The sequence below is a fragment of the Lactuca serriola genome, chromosome 2 (genome assembly GCF_051521515.1).
Source record: "Lactuca serriola cultivar US96UC23 chromosome 2, Lser_US96UC23_V15, whole genome shotgun sequence".
NCBI classification, from domain to species: domain Eukaryota; kingdom Viridiplantae; phylum Streptophyta; class Magnoliopsida; order Asterales; family Asteraceae; genus Lactuca; species Lactuca serriola.
In genome coordinates, this window is record NC_136409.1 from 179,906,843 (window position 1) to 179,924,417 (window position 17,575).

Below are 17,575 nucleotides of genomic sequence, written 5' to 3' on the forward strand. Positions count from 1 at the left end.
ATCCTAATCTCTCTCATATGTCTAATCGAAAGCATAACTTCACCAACAAACTAAACATGTTTAAGAAGACGATAATCTGTAATTTTCTATAAATTAATGTACACAGTGTCTGGCTATCATTACAATGGCTAAATTCGTCAACTTGTTTTGCAAGGTATTTCGATTAATGCTTGTTTTGTGATTTTGATTAGTGATTTTGGTTATTTCATCTCCTAACTATTTATCATAGAAGGTTTATTTACTCTTTTAACGCTTGATAATCAAAACAAGTGATCATTTATCATGAATATTTAACAGGATACCATTATTCTCAGACGTCCAAAAAAGTATTTACGGGGACTGAAGTTGTTGGTGTTAATATGTGCAACGATATTCTATGTTTATGCATATTCTATGTATTCAAATCACATACACAACAGAAAAAAGATGGAACATGTAGAGTTTCAAGTAATCAAGACGTCCCATTATAACAATGTCCTTGATCAGTCTTCAAACACTTACTTGCATTACCCGAAACCCAAACCTTTTAATTGGTATAATCTTTATACTTTTTTCTAATATTTGGTGTGTATATAAATATATAAATACCTTTTGTAGGTTTACTAGAAACCCCGTGCGTTTGTTTGTCATTATTTCGATGCAAAGATCAGGAAGCGGTTGGTTTGAAACCCTATTGAACAATCATATGAATATAAGCTCGAATGGCGAGATATTCGGTCAGAAAAATAGAAGACAAAATCTTTCATCGATTATTAATACCCTCGATAGGGTTTATAGTTTGGATTTGATTACTCGTTCATCCAAGAACGGTTGTTCAACAGCGATCGGATTCAAATGGATGCTTAATCAGGTAATCTTTGATCTTTGTATTTATCATAATTTGATGTTATCAAAAAACAATCTTGATGATGCAGGGTTTGATGGAACACCGTAAAGAGATTCTTCATTACTTTGCTAAGAGGGGCGTTTCTGTCATTTTCTTCCTGAGAAGAAATATGCTATGTAGATTGGTTTCTATCCTTGCCAATTCATTTGATAAACATGCGAAGCTTCTAAATGGCATGCATGTATCTCATGTACACTCGCCCAAAGAGGTACATAACACTTTTATGTTTTTCAGTAAGGAATCTCGTTATTGGAAAATCGGGTATATTTATGGATGAATATGTTGCTATTTTTTTTGAACAAAAGTTCGTTGCTAGTCTAATTTTTGTGATGGATCGAATCTGTTGCAGATGAGTAATATTGAGTGGTTTGTTCAAAAAATCCTATTAAAATAAATTAAAATTTTCAAATGAATCGAAACTGCAAGGAATTGTGATCTGTTGCACATTTGGTTGGCAGAACAATTGAATGAAATTTAATAAAACTGGATACTCTAATAAAAATCAGTATTTCAGTCTTCTACTAAATAAAAAGGAATGATGAAAATTTTCATACATGAATGAAAGAATCCTTGATAGAAGTGAATTACGTCATTTAGCAACAAAAAATGAATACCAAGTCCATCAAATTTTGTTGGAATCCATGAAACAAACACACCCTAAGGACACACCAAATACCTACTTGTGATATTCATCATATGCATTCATGATCATGTTATGGTTTTCATTATGTTTAGGCTTTGACATTGTCAAAATTCAAACCCACAATCAACGTAAGTTCATTGAAATCAGATTTGGGTGAGATGGAATCAACTGCTATGAAGGCGCTTGAGTACTTCAATAGTACAAGGCACATCATAGTGTATTATGAAGATCTCGTCAAGAACCCTTATGTAAGTAGATACTTGTTCTATCTCTAAATCTCCATGTGTTGATCTTGGAACTCTTCTTGAGTCAACTTTATTATTGTTATAGAAACTGATACAAGTAGAAGACTTTCTGGATCTACCCCGAATGGAGTTAAGTAGCCGACAGGTAAAGATACATAATGGACCCTTATCAGAACATATTAAAAACTGGGAGGATGTCAAGAAGTCTCTTACCGGAACACCATATGAGAGATATCTTAGAGTTGACTACTGATTGATGCAACATAAATGTATCCCGAGGTCGTTGGTTTATTGATTTTTGAAGATTTGTATGAATGTGTAGTGGGGTGCTATATTTTGGTCTTAGCTCACTAATTATGGTGTTGTTATAGTTAAGTTTAGAATGATAATTATCCACTAAATTGAAAAAGATGAAGATAATTATGCAATGCTTTGGGAAGATGTTACCATGGCAACTCAATTGAAATTTTGTGTACAATACTACAAGAAAAGGAGAATTAACCTAAAAGTTAAAGTAAAAGTAAAATACACATTTGAAACTACCCAATCTACCCTTAGATATGTTCATTAAACAAAATGATGCTCTCATTATTCTAACATTCTCCCTCAAACGCACAATATGAACCGAAAAAGCTAAGATAGTTTGTTAATTTACAAGGAAAACAAAAATGAAAAATCAAATTAACAATACTTGGTAGGTCCGCAAGTTGCATGGAAGAAGGAACATACACTATATATATAAGGTAATTGTCCCAAGCTTTAGCCGATCAATGACACTAAAGTGACAATCTATCTTAAAATGATTTGTGTGCTCATTAACAATTAATTAGAATATATTACTTCTATTGTCACAATACACGGGGGTGTGATGATTCAGGGGAACATGCATATGGACAAGATCGGTCAGTAGGATCAAGACCATCATATGCATAAAAGTATCCATACAATTCCAAGCAAGATATGGAGGTAGTAGTATGCTTTGAAACATGGTACCCCAAAGATGATATAGAGTGCCAAAGAAAGATACCTATTGAAGTGTAGTGGGAGATGCAAGAATTGGCTAACAATATTTACGATACACATTACATAGGGAAATAAGATAACCTTTTTGGATAGAAAATAATTTTAAACCCGAAAACTATCTAAACAAATTTAGGTCCTTCATCTTGAACAAGATGCTAATTTAGATGTTAATGCTTCAGTTGCATAAAAATTATTACTAATAATAATCATATCATCAACATATATGGATGACAAATATGCGACAGATGGTTGAGCTCTTGACAAGGAGTGATGAAACAAGATCACTATGAGGAAACTGGTAAACATGAAAAAAAAAGTAGATAACAATATTAACGACATAAAAAATGTATGTTTGGTCACAAGATAAACTAAACTATAAATGATGGTACAACTCAAGATTTGATCTTGAGGGTAATATGTGACCTAAATTTATGCTCTATCTATTGGTTATTTTTCACTCCTAATTAAGCCTTGATAGATTCTGATACTAATGTTGATTTATATGTTTCATCCACTAAAAATACCCATACCTATAGGTCATAAATGCTAAAAAATGTTTGATGATAATATAGAGAAAACTCATGCTTTTTTGTGCATCTATAATACATTGATCTCATTAGAGTTTAATGAATTGACATATAATTATTCTACTATCCGTTCAATTCTATCAAATTTTTTCTACAATGCATTAAACTCTATAAAATGTAATGAAACATATATTTAATAATTAAAAGGTTTTCTTTTTTCATATTGAAGAGTTCCATGACAATTAACTTCATATCCATTGAATGTCAATATGACATACTATAATGGCAGGGCTAATTTAATTCATTGGATCATTCATCATGACATCCCATAATGGTAGGGTAAATTTAATCTATTGAATGTCAATGATATGCAATCTCATTTAACTCAGGCCCAAACCTGATGGTAGACAACCCGGGCGATCACCCAGAGCTCATGTTTCTCTAAGGGCCTAAAATTCGTAGAGTATATGATATAATTATATACATAAAAAATAAATTATCTAAAAATGTCATGAGAAATATTTTTATTTAAATTAATTTTTTTTGTAATGTTTTAACCATATTTGTGTTTTTTAATACTAATAATGGATTTTATAACAATATGTTTTTTTTAATTTATTTTTTTTATTATATTTATGACTTTAGGGGCCCATTTTTTTCGTCCTAGGCCAATTATATCTTTTGAACCGACTCTGATTTAACTTTTCCATTAAATTGTAGATTATGGATGATCTTCTATAGAATCATAAAAAACTAAATAAAATAATACCAGGGCATTGAATACGAAATAGAACAAAAACCTCTAAAGATATATATATATATATATATATATATATATATATATATATATATATATATATAGGGAAGGGTTATAAGGAAAACAAAAAAAACCCTAAAAATCATAAAACTACATAAAAAAATACTTAGAGATCACAATTTTTTTTTTTATTTTACTTTCTTAAAAATCACAACTTTTTATATAAATTCGCTGAAATTTTTTTTAAAAAAAATGATTTTTATTTTTTTAATTTTTTTTAATTTTTTTAATTTTTGGTTTTTTTTTCAAAAAATTTTCAGCGAAATTATGTAAAAAGTTGTGATTTTTAAGAATATAAAGTCAAAAAAAAAAGATTTGTGATCTCTAAGTATTATTTTTATGCATTTTTTTTTATGTATTTTTAGGTTTTTTTTAAGGTTTTTTGTTTTCTATAAAACCTATATATATATATATATATATATATATATATATATATATATATATATATATATATATATATATATATATATATATATATATATATAGGTTTAGGTTCATTTGAGACCATTCTAATTTTGTGAGACCGTAAGACCAAATCTAAAAATAATTTTAAAATGCAAAATAAATGGAAAAATCCAAAAATTCTTTTTTTAAATATTATTTTCGGAACTTCAATTAACTAAAAATAATAAAAAAATCTCATTATTTTTTGAAAAATACATGAAATATTCTAATAGAATATTACACTGACATATTCTAAAAAATTATTTTAAAATGCAAAATAAATGGAAAAATCTAAAAATTCTTTTTTTTAAATATTATTTTTAGAACTTGAATTAACTAAAAAAATAAAAAAAATCTCGTTTTTTTTTAAAAATACGTGAAATATTCTAATAGAATATTACACTGATATATTCTAAAAAATAATTTTAAAATGCAAAATAAATGGAAAAATCTAAAATTCTTTTTTTAAATATTATTTTCAGAACTTGAATTAACTAAAAAAATAAAAAATAAAAAAATAAAAAAAATCCATTTTTTTAAAAAATACGTGAAATATTCTAATAGAATATTACACTGTACATATTCTAAAAAATAATTTTAAAATGCAAAATAAATGGAAAAATCCAAAAATTCTTTTTCTAAATATTATTTTCGGAACTTGAATTAACTAAAAATAATAAAAATAAATAAATAAATGCGTCTCACGGTCTCACAAAATTAGGCCGTCTCACAAAATTAGGTCGTCTCACATGAACCTCTCTCTCTCTCTCTCTCTCTATATATATATATATATATATATATATATATATATATATATATATATATATATATATATATATATATATATATATATATATATAGGTTTTAGTTCATGTGAGACAATGATATTTTGTGAGACATGGGGACAAAATCTGGACCATTCATCTACCATGATCTATGTATGAAATTAAATCAAATTAGAAAAATATAGAGGCGGTGGCATTTTTGAAATTCTATTAAACTTTGGGATTAATGAAAGACACAGAGGGGTAGTATCGTAACTTTGTTTTTAATTGATCTGCAATCGTGAGTCAAACATATTCATTCATTCTTCACGCACCAGAAAACTCTCACCCTCCGACAAACCCTAAAAACCATCCTTTTTCCTGATCTGCAATCTTGATCTAAGAACTTACCTGGATTCGATCTCCTTTCATTTTGATTCTGCTTCACATTGCTCCCCCTAAAATCACTGAATCGATTTTTGATTATGAAAGGTTTCTTCAAAAACCCTAAGAATCGGTTATGATTCATTCTCATTTTGATTTTAGTGTTCTGATTCATATTCTAAATCATGATTACATTTTTCTTTCATCAATTCAAAGTTCATTCGCATTAAAATTTTGTTTCAAATCTCTCAAGAATAACCCGAAGAAACTGATTATGATTCTCCAACTGAAAACCACAATTTCATTATACCACAAATCAAAGCTCGGATACATCTGATTTTGAATATGTTGATTCCGATTTTGATCATATAGTTCAACAATCAGGTTAGATGACACTAATATCTTGTTTAGTTTGTTTTTATAATTCCGATTTCGATTCTGATGCTGGATATTATATGATGATTTATAAAACACTATTGTGAAATTATGTACTATAGTAATTTACTTGTTTACTACACCTATGGTTAGTATTTGATCCAATTTACTGTAACTAGGGTTAGCAATCAATTTTAGAATTTTAAAATCTTTGATACCAAATGTCTTACATAACTTTATTATAGTCAAAGTTATCAATAAACTTGTTTATTGTAGGTAGGTTTATAGTTTTTTTATAAAATTTATTTACTGCAATTAGGTTTATTTTGATTGTTATGATGTTGTTCTAAGTGATAATGTTTGTTGTTAACTTAAGATATTTTATAAAAGGATATTTACTTATTAATGTTTTAGCTTGCTGTAATTGTTTGAAATTTATTGTTAACTTAAGATACTTTACAATAAGTACAATAGTTTAAAAACAATATATATTACTCTATACTAGAATCAATTAGTTGATAATGTTACGAGTGATTGATGTTTGTTGTTCTAAACTTGTTTAAGATAGTTTGTAACATAATCTGTTAATCAAAACAGAGGCTTGTTAGTGAACTTTACAATCTTCTTAATCAAGTGAACTCTGTAGAAGTCCAAGATGATGTAAATCTCCCTGATAACTTCACACATTTTGTCACAGAAATGAAAAGCAACAAGTATGATGCAAAGGAATTTGCTTTTATATTGAAAGGAACGATATGTCTACTCACCATTTATCCATGTTTTTGGCTTATGTTATCATTGGCTTGTTTCTGGGCATTTTTGTAATGAAGTGTACTTGGTAATGTTATGTGTTGTTTGTTATAAAAAAATGATTTTTATGTGTTGTTTGTTATAAAAAAATGATTTTTATGTGTTGTTTAGAATTTTTTTAAATTTCTGATTCAGATTGTTCTTACATAATAATATTATAGGCTAATTGTTAACATGTATAAAATTAGAATATTTTAAAAATAAAAAATGTATATATAGAATATTTTTACAAAATAATTTTATAGTTTGACTGGTAGCCTGAATAGAACTATAATATTACAATTAGAATATTTAAATTTTTAAAAGCTTATTTGTTTTAAGTTGATTCAGGGCCGGCCGAAGCCCAGGGCGAGCTGGGCCACGACCCAAGACATCAAATTCTAGTGGGCATCAATTTTTCAAAGCATGTTATATTGTTATTGTATATTTGGGCCATATCTAATCGGCTAGTCTAGTAACAAATCCGTCCAGACGTCAAGGGCAGCCAATGGAGACCTAATTAGCGCCAATTAAAATCAATTTTGCATGGTGACTCTTCGATCTAAATATACGCCTAATAATTGAAGATGAAGAACACGAGGCATCCCTTATAGAGAATGGAGATGAAGATTAGAATTTATAATCAAGATCTAGTCCTCTATCGATCGCTCTACTGTCTCATCCCTTCAACATCGCTTCTCCTATGTTCTTCTTTCTTTCTTTCTAAATCTTGAATCGTCCTCTCCTCTACCACTCTAAATCTGTAATAGTTTATCTATTGCTCTAAATCTGTTGTGTTAAAAGTGAAGTTTCAAAGGTGCAATACTGTGATTGAATGATTTCATCATCCTAAAGTCCTAATCCAGTGAGTTTTTTCTTGTATTTCAAATTTCTAGCTTAACCTAATTGAAATTTTGAAAATATGATAGTGATTACAGATTAAAATTTATAAAATTTCATTTTTCTTGTATAGCTTACTAGTTAAAATTTATGAAATTTCAGTTTCAAAAATCCTGAATCTCCAGTGGAGAAGTGAAATTATCAATCGAGCCATGAAGGTTGCAATCTACACTAAGCTTCATTAGTTTTATAGGTATTTTTTTTTCTTCTATTACTACTCTGATTTATTATCAAAGTAACTTTGATTGTTTTTATATAATTTGAAATCTGATAAGTTATGTCAATTTGACAATTTTTGATTTTGATAAGTTATATTTATTGCTGAATGTGATAAGTTATGTCAATTTCTGAATTAAGTTATGTCAATTTCTGAAAATCTGATATAGTGACATGTGAATTCTTATTTTGATTTTTCTGAACTAGATGTATATAGTCTGATAAAGTGGTTGGTTTTTCAATTCTGATTAATTTTTGAAAATCCGATGTATTTTTTTCTGAATAATAATATGGCTTTCTGAAAACTAAATAATCTGATGTATATAATAAGAAATTAAATTTGATATGTAAATTATGATGTTGAAAAGTGATGTGTTTTTTATTTTGAATAATATACTGTTAATTTATTTCTGAAAATCTAAAAGATATTATTTTTTTGTTTAGGTTGTGGATACAGATTGTTAACTTCAAGTTGAGGATATACGGATTGCAGAAAATATTGGAGTTGAACCAAAATTTCCTATCAAACGTATTTATAGTAGAAAAATAAATTTGATAAAGTTCCAGATACCAAAAAAGAATAACAATCATCTTAAGAAAATTTTAGAACTGATTATTTTATTATTATAGTAGCTATGACTAAAACTCAATTGAGATGTAGATTTGAGCAAATGCAAAGAGACATCGATTTAGATGAATTTTGTGTATTCTTTTATTTGTTAGTTTGTATAACCTTGTTTTGGTTTGAGTTTTATGTATGCTTTTGTTTGTTAGTTTGTATAACCTTGTTTTGGGTTGAGTATAAAATTTATTTCATTTTTGATATTTTTTAATAAATAAAGGCATTAATTTAGAATCTCGCCCCGGGCATTGAAAATCAATAGACCGGCCCTGAGTTGATTATTATGAATATTCTGGTTTCATCTAATTGCTTGATATTATACTTATTATGATTTATTTTTTAATTTAATTATTCTAATTATTATGATATCTTTTAATAAGTTATATTCATAAAGAATAATGTTATAGCTTGGAAACTAAATTTAGGCTTTTTTTAACACTCGTTGTTGTGTTATAATTCTAGTTATTCTAGATGTTCAACATTAAATATTATATTGTTAATATTTAATATTATGAAATTGTGTGTGATCTGATATTAAAGTGTAATATTCTAAAATTAGGTTCTACTGTGTAAAGTAAACTTATATTATATAAGATATTAATAATATATGTAATATTCTAAATTTAAAACTTATAATGGAATGCGAATATCTAGAATGATTTATAGGAAATCGAAATAATTAACATATTTTTTTTTCTAATTTTAATGTATAATATTACGAAATTATGTATAATATTAGGATATTAATGCGTAATATTATGAAATTATATTATAAGGTGTGATATTCTAGTATATGGTGTAATATTCTAATTCGGAATTGATGACGAATTGCAGAAAATAAATGTTGAAATCTTGAAATTCCTTATGTAATAGTCTAGCCATTCTGTTTAGTATCATGCTCATTCCTATTTTTATCATGAATTGCTGAAAACCGATTACCGATGAGTTGATAATCATATGTAACAACAAAGTTTATGATAAATTATTAAATTGTTCAAAATTGAACCTTGCTTATAATCCTTTAGTAATAACAAAATTATTTGATGATGAATTGCTAAAAATCAATGTTCTAATATGAAATTATATAGAATCTAAAGGTAATCAATCATTTATGATAATCCTTTACTGGTAGAGAAATTCAAGATGAATTGTTGAAAATTAATGTTGAAATATCGAAATTCCTTATCAATGTCTATAATAGAGAAACTGATGATGAATTTTAGAACATTGAGGTTTAGTACAATATTTTAGTCATTCTGATTTTATATATCATATTATTCTAGTCACTTTGATTTGTGTAGTAAAATATTCTAGGAATTATTTTTTATATATTAGCTTTTAGTAGAATATTCTAGCATTTCTGTTTTAGTATATTAGAGTTAGTATCTTGTTCATTCCCATTTTAATAATGCGTTGCTAAAAATCAACCTTCTTGATAATCCTTTAGTAATAGCAAAATTATGTGATGTTGAATTGTTGGAAACCGATGTTGTGATATAAAATATAGAAAATAGATATCTGTAATGGAGAAATTGACAATGAATTTTCTAAAAATTGATGCCTATATGGCTAATCGACGGAAGATGTAAATATCATACCTTTAAACCGGTTATCTCTATAATTAGGTTAATTATTCTCAATATTCTAAGGAAATTTGTTTTAAATTATTTATTCCAAATATTTTAAAAAACTGTCAAATCATTTGTTCTGTTGTCATTTAGCAATCGTAGGCTGAATGTGAGTATCTAATTAAACTTGGTAAACCTCATATGGAGAACTCATTTTTAACTGATAATATCAAGATGTAATCTAACACTTATTATCACATTACAAGGTTCAAGTTACATATTGCTTAGATTGGTTAGGAATTGAAAGTATGTTGCTATAATGAGTAATAAGTAAAGTACATTGTTTATAGTAGTAGAAAGGTTAAAGTATGTTGCTATTTTCTGTAATTCTAGATATTCTGATATGACATGCTTATGGTTCATAATTGATATTCTACTATTCTGATATAATATATCGCATGTTCCTTCATAACTTATTATTCAACTGAATATTATGATTTCATTTAATAAGTTATACTTATAATTCTAGGGCCTTATTGTTTTTCAGGAACATGAAGAAATGTTTGAAAAGGTCTTCAAGAAAGTTTTTGTAGAAAAAGAGAATATGGAAGAAATTGTTTCTAATTGTATATCGATGTTTCCAAATGAAAATAGAACATGGAATTGGCAAAGAAGTTCGATAACTTGTTTTCGGGTACTATTTTTTGAAGTACCAATGAGCCAGAAAATGAAAAAGCGCAAGTTGGAGTTGAAGAAACTCAAAAGCAATGGACATCAAAAACGGTTGAAACCGAAGATGGTGAAATGGAGGAGAATGATCAAAGTTCTTAAAATCAACATTTACGGATACATTTGTGAAATTAAATGGGAAACTCACTTTGGAGCATAATTTTTTTTTGTCAAATTCTAATTAGATGTCGAAAAAATAAAAACATAATGTAATTAAATGTACACAACATTGTTCAATTATTCTAGTATGAAAAAATAAAAATATATATAGACAGCATTGTGCAAACTATTCCTTGAAAATTTTGTTCATTGTTAAAGATTTCCTTGTATCATGACCTTACACGCCACATATTTTGCATGATCTTGATTTCTGTTGACCTTGAATGGTAGTCTTCTCCAGGATAATGGTTAACCATCTTTTGGTTCCACAACCCTTATTCCTTATTGCATGCAGATTTTCTTCATTATGATGAATAACTACCAGATAATAACACCATGCAATGAAATATGAGTGATAGTATATCATAATTATAATCAGGATAATATGCATGTATAGAAAACATTACCTTTAATTCCTGAATGTTTATATTTATTATGATTAATCCTTGAATTATACATATATACAATCATAATTGATGTTACTGTATGTATGTACAATATTCTATAAGAATAATACACAATGTTTCATGTCCATATTGAACTAGTGATTTCCTTAATTATGATGAATCTTTGATAGATACTCACACAATGTAATGCCATATGGGTAATGATATACGATTAATATAATCAGAAGAATTTCATTACAAAATAAGATTTAAACAAAACCATGTCATTGTATTAAAGATTGTTTTCTATAAAAGATCAGATAAAAGAAAAATGAAAAATATTAAACATAATAATGATATCAATTATTATAAGAACAAAGTCAACAATGCATTATTTTTCACTAATTATGACTCATATTTTGGAAATATACTCATATTCTTAAAGAAGAATTTAGTCATGAGAAGGGGTGATACATTTGACTCTTTTTTCATTCAGGACTTTCATCAAACATGTAAAATGCATGTATAGTTTAAGTGAATTTGTTGAATAACAATAATTACTTTGCACATACCTTGTCAATTTTACAAAACACATTGCTTGAAAAGTGTTGAAAATCAAACCTTAAAAGTGCTCAAAGTCAAACCTTGACAAATTGTAACAATCATAAATCTGATAAATAGAAATTGAATCTAGAAAGTGCTCAAAATAGATGTAAAACTGCTAAACGATTGTGATTTGATGAAGAATTGTTGAAATTAAAGATCAACGAAGAAAAACTAACCCTCTTTGTTGAAAGTGGATGATTATGGTGCTAAAAATCGATTAGATTTTGACGGTGATATATGTGATTTGATGAAGTATATTGTTGAAAATAACCTCTATCTGGTGATCACCCCTAGATGTCGATAGATGAAAATCAACCCCCAGATGTCGATAGATGAATTTCAACCCCAATCAATCTGATTATCAATTGCAGATGTAGAAGAATGAAGAAGATGAACTCGAAAAACACAAAAATCATGAATTTAGAAGCTATGATTTAGATAGGATAAGATCATTCTTCGATCAATCAATCTCAAAATCAAATGATGATATGGTTGAAATAAGTGAATATTTAAGGAGATTGAAGATCGATTACAAGAGAAGATTATGGAATATTGATGACATAAGAGTGATAGTTTTGGTAGAAGAAACGAAGTAGGTGAAGATGTTCTTGAGGACGACGTGAATATGACGCTAATTGAGTATCAGATCTGGTAGTGATATTATATTTAACTTAGTGACTAATTTGCCCCTAATTAACTAATCGTTTAGATTAATTAGTGTTAACCTGTTTTTTTATAAGCCACAAGATCAAATTTGATGAAAGGCTAACATTTGGTCCCCATGTCTCACAAAATATAGGTGGTCTCAAATGAACCTCTACCTATATATATAGGAATGAGTTTTATGAAAAACAAATAACTAGGACAACATCTACCGGAACCAATAATCAAATGACACGTGTCCATTTATTTCTTCACAAGTAATGTATTGTGGAAGTTATTGTAGAAGTGATGTGTTGTCATGTTTTCATTGGTTCAAATATGTGTTGCCCTAATGATTCATTTTCCATATAACTCTTCCCTATATATATATATATATATATATATATATATATATATATATATATATATATATATATATATATATATATATATATATATATATTAAAAAGCATTTAGCACGACCCATATACGATTTTGTACAGTGAATTTATGCACAAAATTTTTATCCGATCAGCCATAATGTTTTTCACTCGGTCCCCCTTTAATCTCGGATCTATAGTTACCTAAATAAACTGATTCTCATATATATCAAATCTTTTCTCCCTTCTTTTTCTGGATCTCACGCTATTTTCAGTTTAAAATTTTGAAAATTTTCCTCTCTATAAGATGCTCCCCCTTTTTCTCAACCATCTCTCCTTCTCTCTAAGCCTAATTAGCCGCCAGGCACACCAGCTCCAAAGTCTCACACCATACCAGGAGCACACACCTTGAACCAGTCAAGACCATTGCACCATCGTTGTTTGACCCACTTGAAACCTAACCCCCTCTCTCTCTCTAGCGTTCTCTCTCTCTCTCTCTCTCTCTCTCTCTCTCTCTCTCTCTATTCAAACGTAGGTTGGTGGTAAGTTTCTTGAAATGGCATATTTGAATACTGATGATTGAAGTTTTCCGGCGATTTGAAGTCAAATAGGTAATTTTTCTTTCCTCCCTTTCAATGGCAACATTCTGAGCATATTTCTTCAAATTTTTTTGTGAAATACTGTGTGTGTGTGTGTGTGTGTTTATTCGTGATCATATGTGTATGTATTTGCATGTGTATTTGTCTAATTTTCTGTGTATGTATTTTTCTAAAATATAGGTGGAGATCCGGTTGATTTTGATTGTCTGGAAGCTAGGGTTTAGTTCACCCTTTTGTTCGATATTCCTCTTTTTATATTTGCGTATCTGAGGAAAATTGTGGGTGTTTGATTCACAGTTCTATTTTTTTTTTTTAAGTTTTTCATATGCAAATGAAGACACATGTTGGATATATACAAATGATCTGACTTTTTATGATTTTTTTTTGTTTTCCCTGGTTTGTAGGTAAAGATTTCATTTTTTTGTAGTTTTGATGGACTGGATGTTATTTCGATCAAAAGGACCACCGCCATCACAACCCAGCAAAATCCTAGCCTCTGTTTTTAGACAAACATAATCAATGTGCCAAAGTATGTTCCCTTTAAACCCTTACCCCTTTTCTGTTCACTCGACCCATGTATTTGTTCACTCAACCCATGTATTCAGACCCACATAATCATAAATGTTGACATCGAACATGCTACTGGAGACCTCTTTCAGATATGAGAAAAGTTGAAGGAAATAGAGAAACATGAAGATGGGGTCTACAACTGTTAGTTTATTTTTTCTTGCATATTTCACATTTTTTACTATACAGTATTGGAAAGGTATATAAGTTCCATATATTCGCCGATACTTTTAGACGATAACAAACTAGATGCTTTTCATTGCTTACGTTCTGTTTGTGAACCACCAAGAGGAGTTACTTTATTAGATGCTTCCAATAGAATACTCATTTCTTGAGAAATGTCGATCTTTACCTTTTTTATTTGCAAGTTAATAAAGTTGTGATTTAAAAAATGTACAAATTTTAATAATGATGTATAGAATTACATATGCCTCAAGTTTTGACAAAAAAAAAATCAATAGGGAACAAGTTATAAATTGCTTTTGCTCTTTTCTTCTTAGTTGAATTTTTATTTTTTATCTAGAATTATATACGATGTTCATAACTTCAAATCATTAATACATGAGTAAGTTTCAAAAATGGTCCCTATGATTCCGAAATTTTTTTAGTTTTAATACATCTTTCCACATCATGAGATATATTTATGTTTGTATTTTTGTGGTTTTTTCTTTCCAGTGCACCAATAAATTTATACCTTTTATCCAATAGTTAACCTTTTTTTACATTTTTCCTTTATTTGACTAGGTTTACAGGCACAATATATGGAGTTGAGGACATATCTCCTTAGCTCTCTTCTAAATAGAGATTGATGAAGGTTGATACTTCTTGATTTCAGTTTATCTATTTGGTTATTAAAACAACTTAGGAAACTAAAAAGGTCAAAGTTTCAAACCTCTTCTTGACAATTTCAAGCCTACAGGGATGAACCAACATCCAATGTGAGACAGGAAAATGGTGTCTCCATGGGAGATTGAATATTACATTTTCATTTTGAATTTATAAAGTCAAAGAAACTAATATTTAGCTTCAAATCTCCTCGAATTCTTTATATTTTCTCGAAACTATTAAAAATGTGATCTTTAAAGGCTTAAAAGAAGCCTTGATTTTTGTGTATGTTGTAACTCTAAAATTTGATCTTTGAAGTTGAAGCTTCTTAAAGAACAGATTTGATTCCTGATATGTGTTTTAAAGCTCACTTTCTTATTGATTTTGCTTCTTTCTGGCTGCTTCACTTTTTGATCATATGATTGTTGATATCGAGGCTATGCTGATGGAACTGGAATATATAAAGATCAGATAGGCTATAAACCACCGAATTAATGATGTAATAACTATTTTTCATGTTTATTTGATTTACCGATGTATGAGAAACTACCCACTCTATTTGACTCAGGTGGCATTAGAGGCCAAGGGATTTCAGTTGCTTTTGTCCAAAGGAGAAGAGGATTTGGTTGTTGACTTGACTTCTAGAATGCTATGATAATCCTAAAAATAGTATTTCTTCTTTCACTTGATCTTTCTTTTTCCTTGATGTAGAAGGAGAATGTGATAATGATAACAATTTGGAACAAATGATACAAATGTATAGTTTCTAAATTGTAACCAAATTTGTCATTTAACTGTTTTGGGTTTTCAATTTGAATATTTTTATCTTTAATATGGGTTCATTTGGGAATCCATCTTACTACCTTTTTATTAACAAAAGTTTTCTGTAGGATCAGTAACCTGGAGACAATGACTCATGAAATTTACAAATAGGTAGTGGACTTGAAGCAACGAAAGAGGGATTCATATTCTACATTTCTACTTCATGTTTTGATCTGTTTCACAGGTCTCCTCCAGTAAACATCCATTTCCTTTATTTTTCAAAGTACATTGGTTAGAAGTGTTGTTCATTTTGTGATAGGAGTTGATAGTAATTGTGATATTGACAATGTTATCTTATTTTCCCTTTTTCAATTTAGATGTTCGACCTATCATGGTTCAGATATGACCAAGAAAGCCATCCCGATGAGTGAACCTAATTAGGAATTCCAGCAAGAAAACATGAAAAAGACTGAATTTAGGATTTTGTTTTTTTGTTTTCTTACTATAACAGAAAGAGTGTAAACTATGATGTTAAAAATAGACAAATAAATGCAAGTATGTTGTTATTTCTATCATATATTTTTAATAGTTTTGAGTTGCTTCTCAGATGATTATTTCCATGTATCGTATTTGTTATCTCTGTACCATTTTTGGAGTGGTTCGCTATCTAATTACAATTCTTAAATTTACTTGATTTAAGTTTAAATCATTCTGAATAGTGTAATGTTAAGTTGTCGATAAAATTTGTGGTTTGCTATCCTACACTTCTTGGAAGACTGTGTTGACCTATCTATTATCATATTTTTGTGCTTTTTTGGTGGTTGACCATTTTGCCCTTGGTCCTTTCTTAGCTTCTTCCTTGTGATTTGTTTGTTGATTGGTGTTGGTTTTGATTGTGCTTATTGCTTTCATTTCTTTTATAGGGACTATACTTTCAATATCTTTCCCATTATAGCATGGTACTTTTGAAATATGATGGTTTAATAAGGAAAAATTAGAATAAAATAAAAAAATAGAAATGGAAAAAATATGTTATGTTCTAGAAACAAATGAAAGTACATTTCTATTTTTTGCATTTAGCCCAATTAGGTGCTAACTGTAAGAAATTTTAAATGTACTTTGACTGGTTTTCCTTTTTAAGCATTTTATTGGTGAAAAATAAATTATATAATTAGTATGCATATGTTGCATAATTTTTTTTTATAACAATTAATAATTTGAAATGAAAATAGTATGCTAAATGAGACAAACAAAGGGAAGTACATTGTTATATCTTGCATTTACCTTTTGATTATGCTAAATGCAAGAAATAACAAAGTACTTTCATTTATTTTTATAACATCTATTTTTCATTTCTAATTCTAACTTTTTTTTAATAAGAAAAAAAACTTAAATTAAAAAAAATGAATCGGAATGAAAGTATGACGCTAGATTAGACAAACAAATAGAAGTGTCCAACGTTTCATTTTTAATTCTTATTGATTTCGTTTATGCTAACATCGTTTTTATTGATAATTGTTTAGATGTAATAAATTATTTGCGTAAAAGAACTAATCGCGTATGGAAATTAATTTCTGAAAAACTATTCGCACCTGTTGCTTGGCGCGGGTAAACAGCTAGTATATATATATATATATATATATATATATATATATATATATATATATATATATATATATATATATATATATATATATATATATATATATATAATAAC

General features: G+C 28.1%; 1 protein-coding gene and 1 long non-coding RNA gene across 9 annotated transcripts; both read left to right on the plus strand.

Moving 5' to 3' along the window:
• The first annotated feature begins 426 nt into the window (after positions 1–426).
• On the plus strand, positions 427–2,027 carry LOC145089825 (uncharacterized). The gene is made up of 5 exons (XM_079028219.1): positions 427–533; positions 598–850; positions 915–1,094; positions 1,622–1,777; positions 1,860–2,027. The coding sequence occupies exons 1-5, from the start codon at positions 427–429 to the stop codon at positions 2,025–2,027; spliced, it is 864 nt and encodes a 287-aa protein (XP_078884345.1).
• An 11,259-nt stretch (positions 2,028–13,286) lies between these two features.
• Positions 13,287–16,433, plus strand: LOC145087552 (uncharacterized). Of its 8 annotated transcripts, none has more exons than XR_013700836.1 (4): positions 13,287–13,716; positions 13,885–15,595; positions 15,665–16,102; positions 16,236–16,433. It is a non-coding gene; the product is annotated as an uncharacterized LOC145087552 (long non-coding RNA). The 8 variants fall into 8 exon arrangements; XR_013700838.1 differs by having other exon boundaries at positions 13,885–15,085; XR_013700837.1 differs by having other exon boundaries at positions 13,288–13,716; positions 13,885–15,853; positions 15,987–16,102.
• Positions 16,434–17,575: the final 1,142 nt, after the last annotated feature.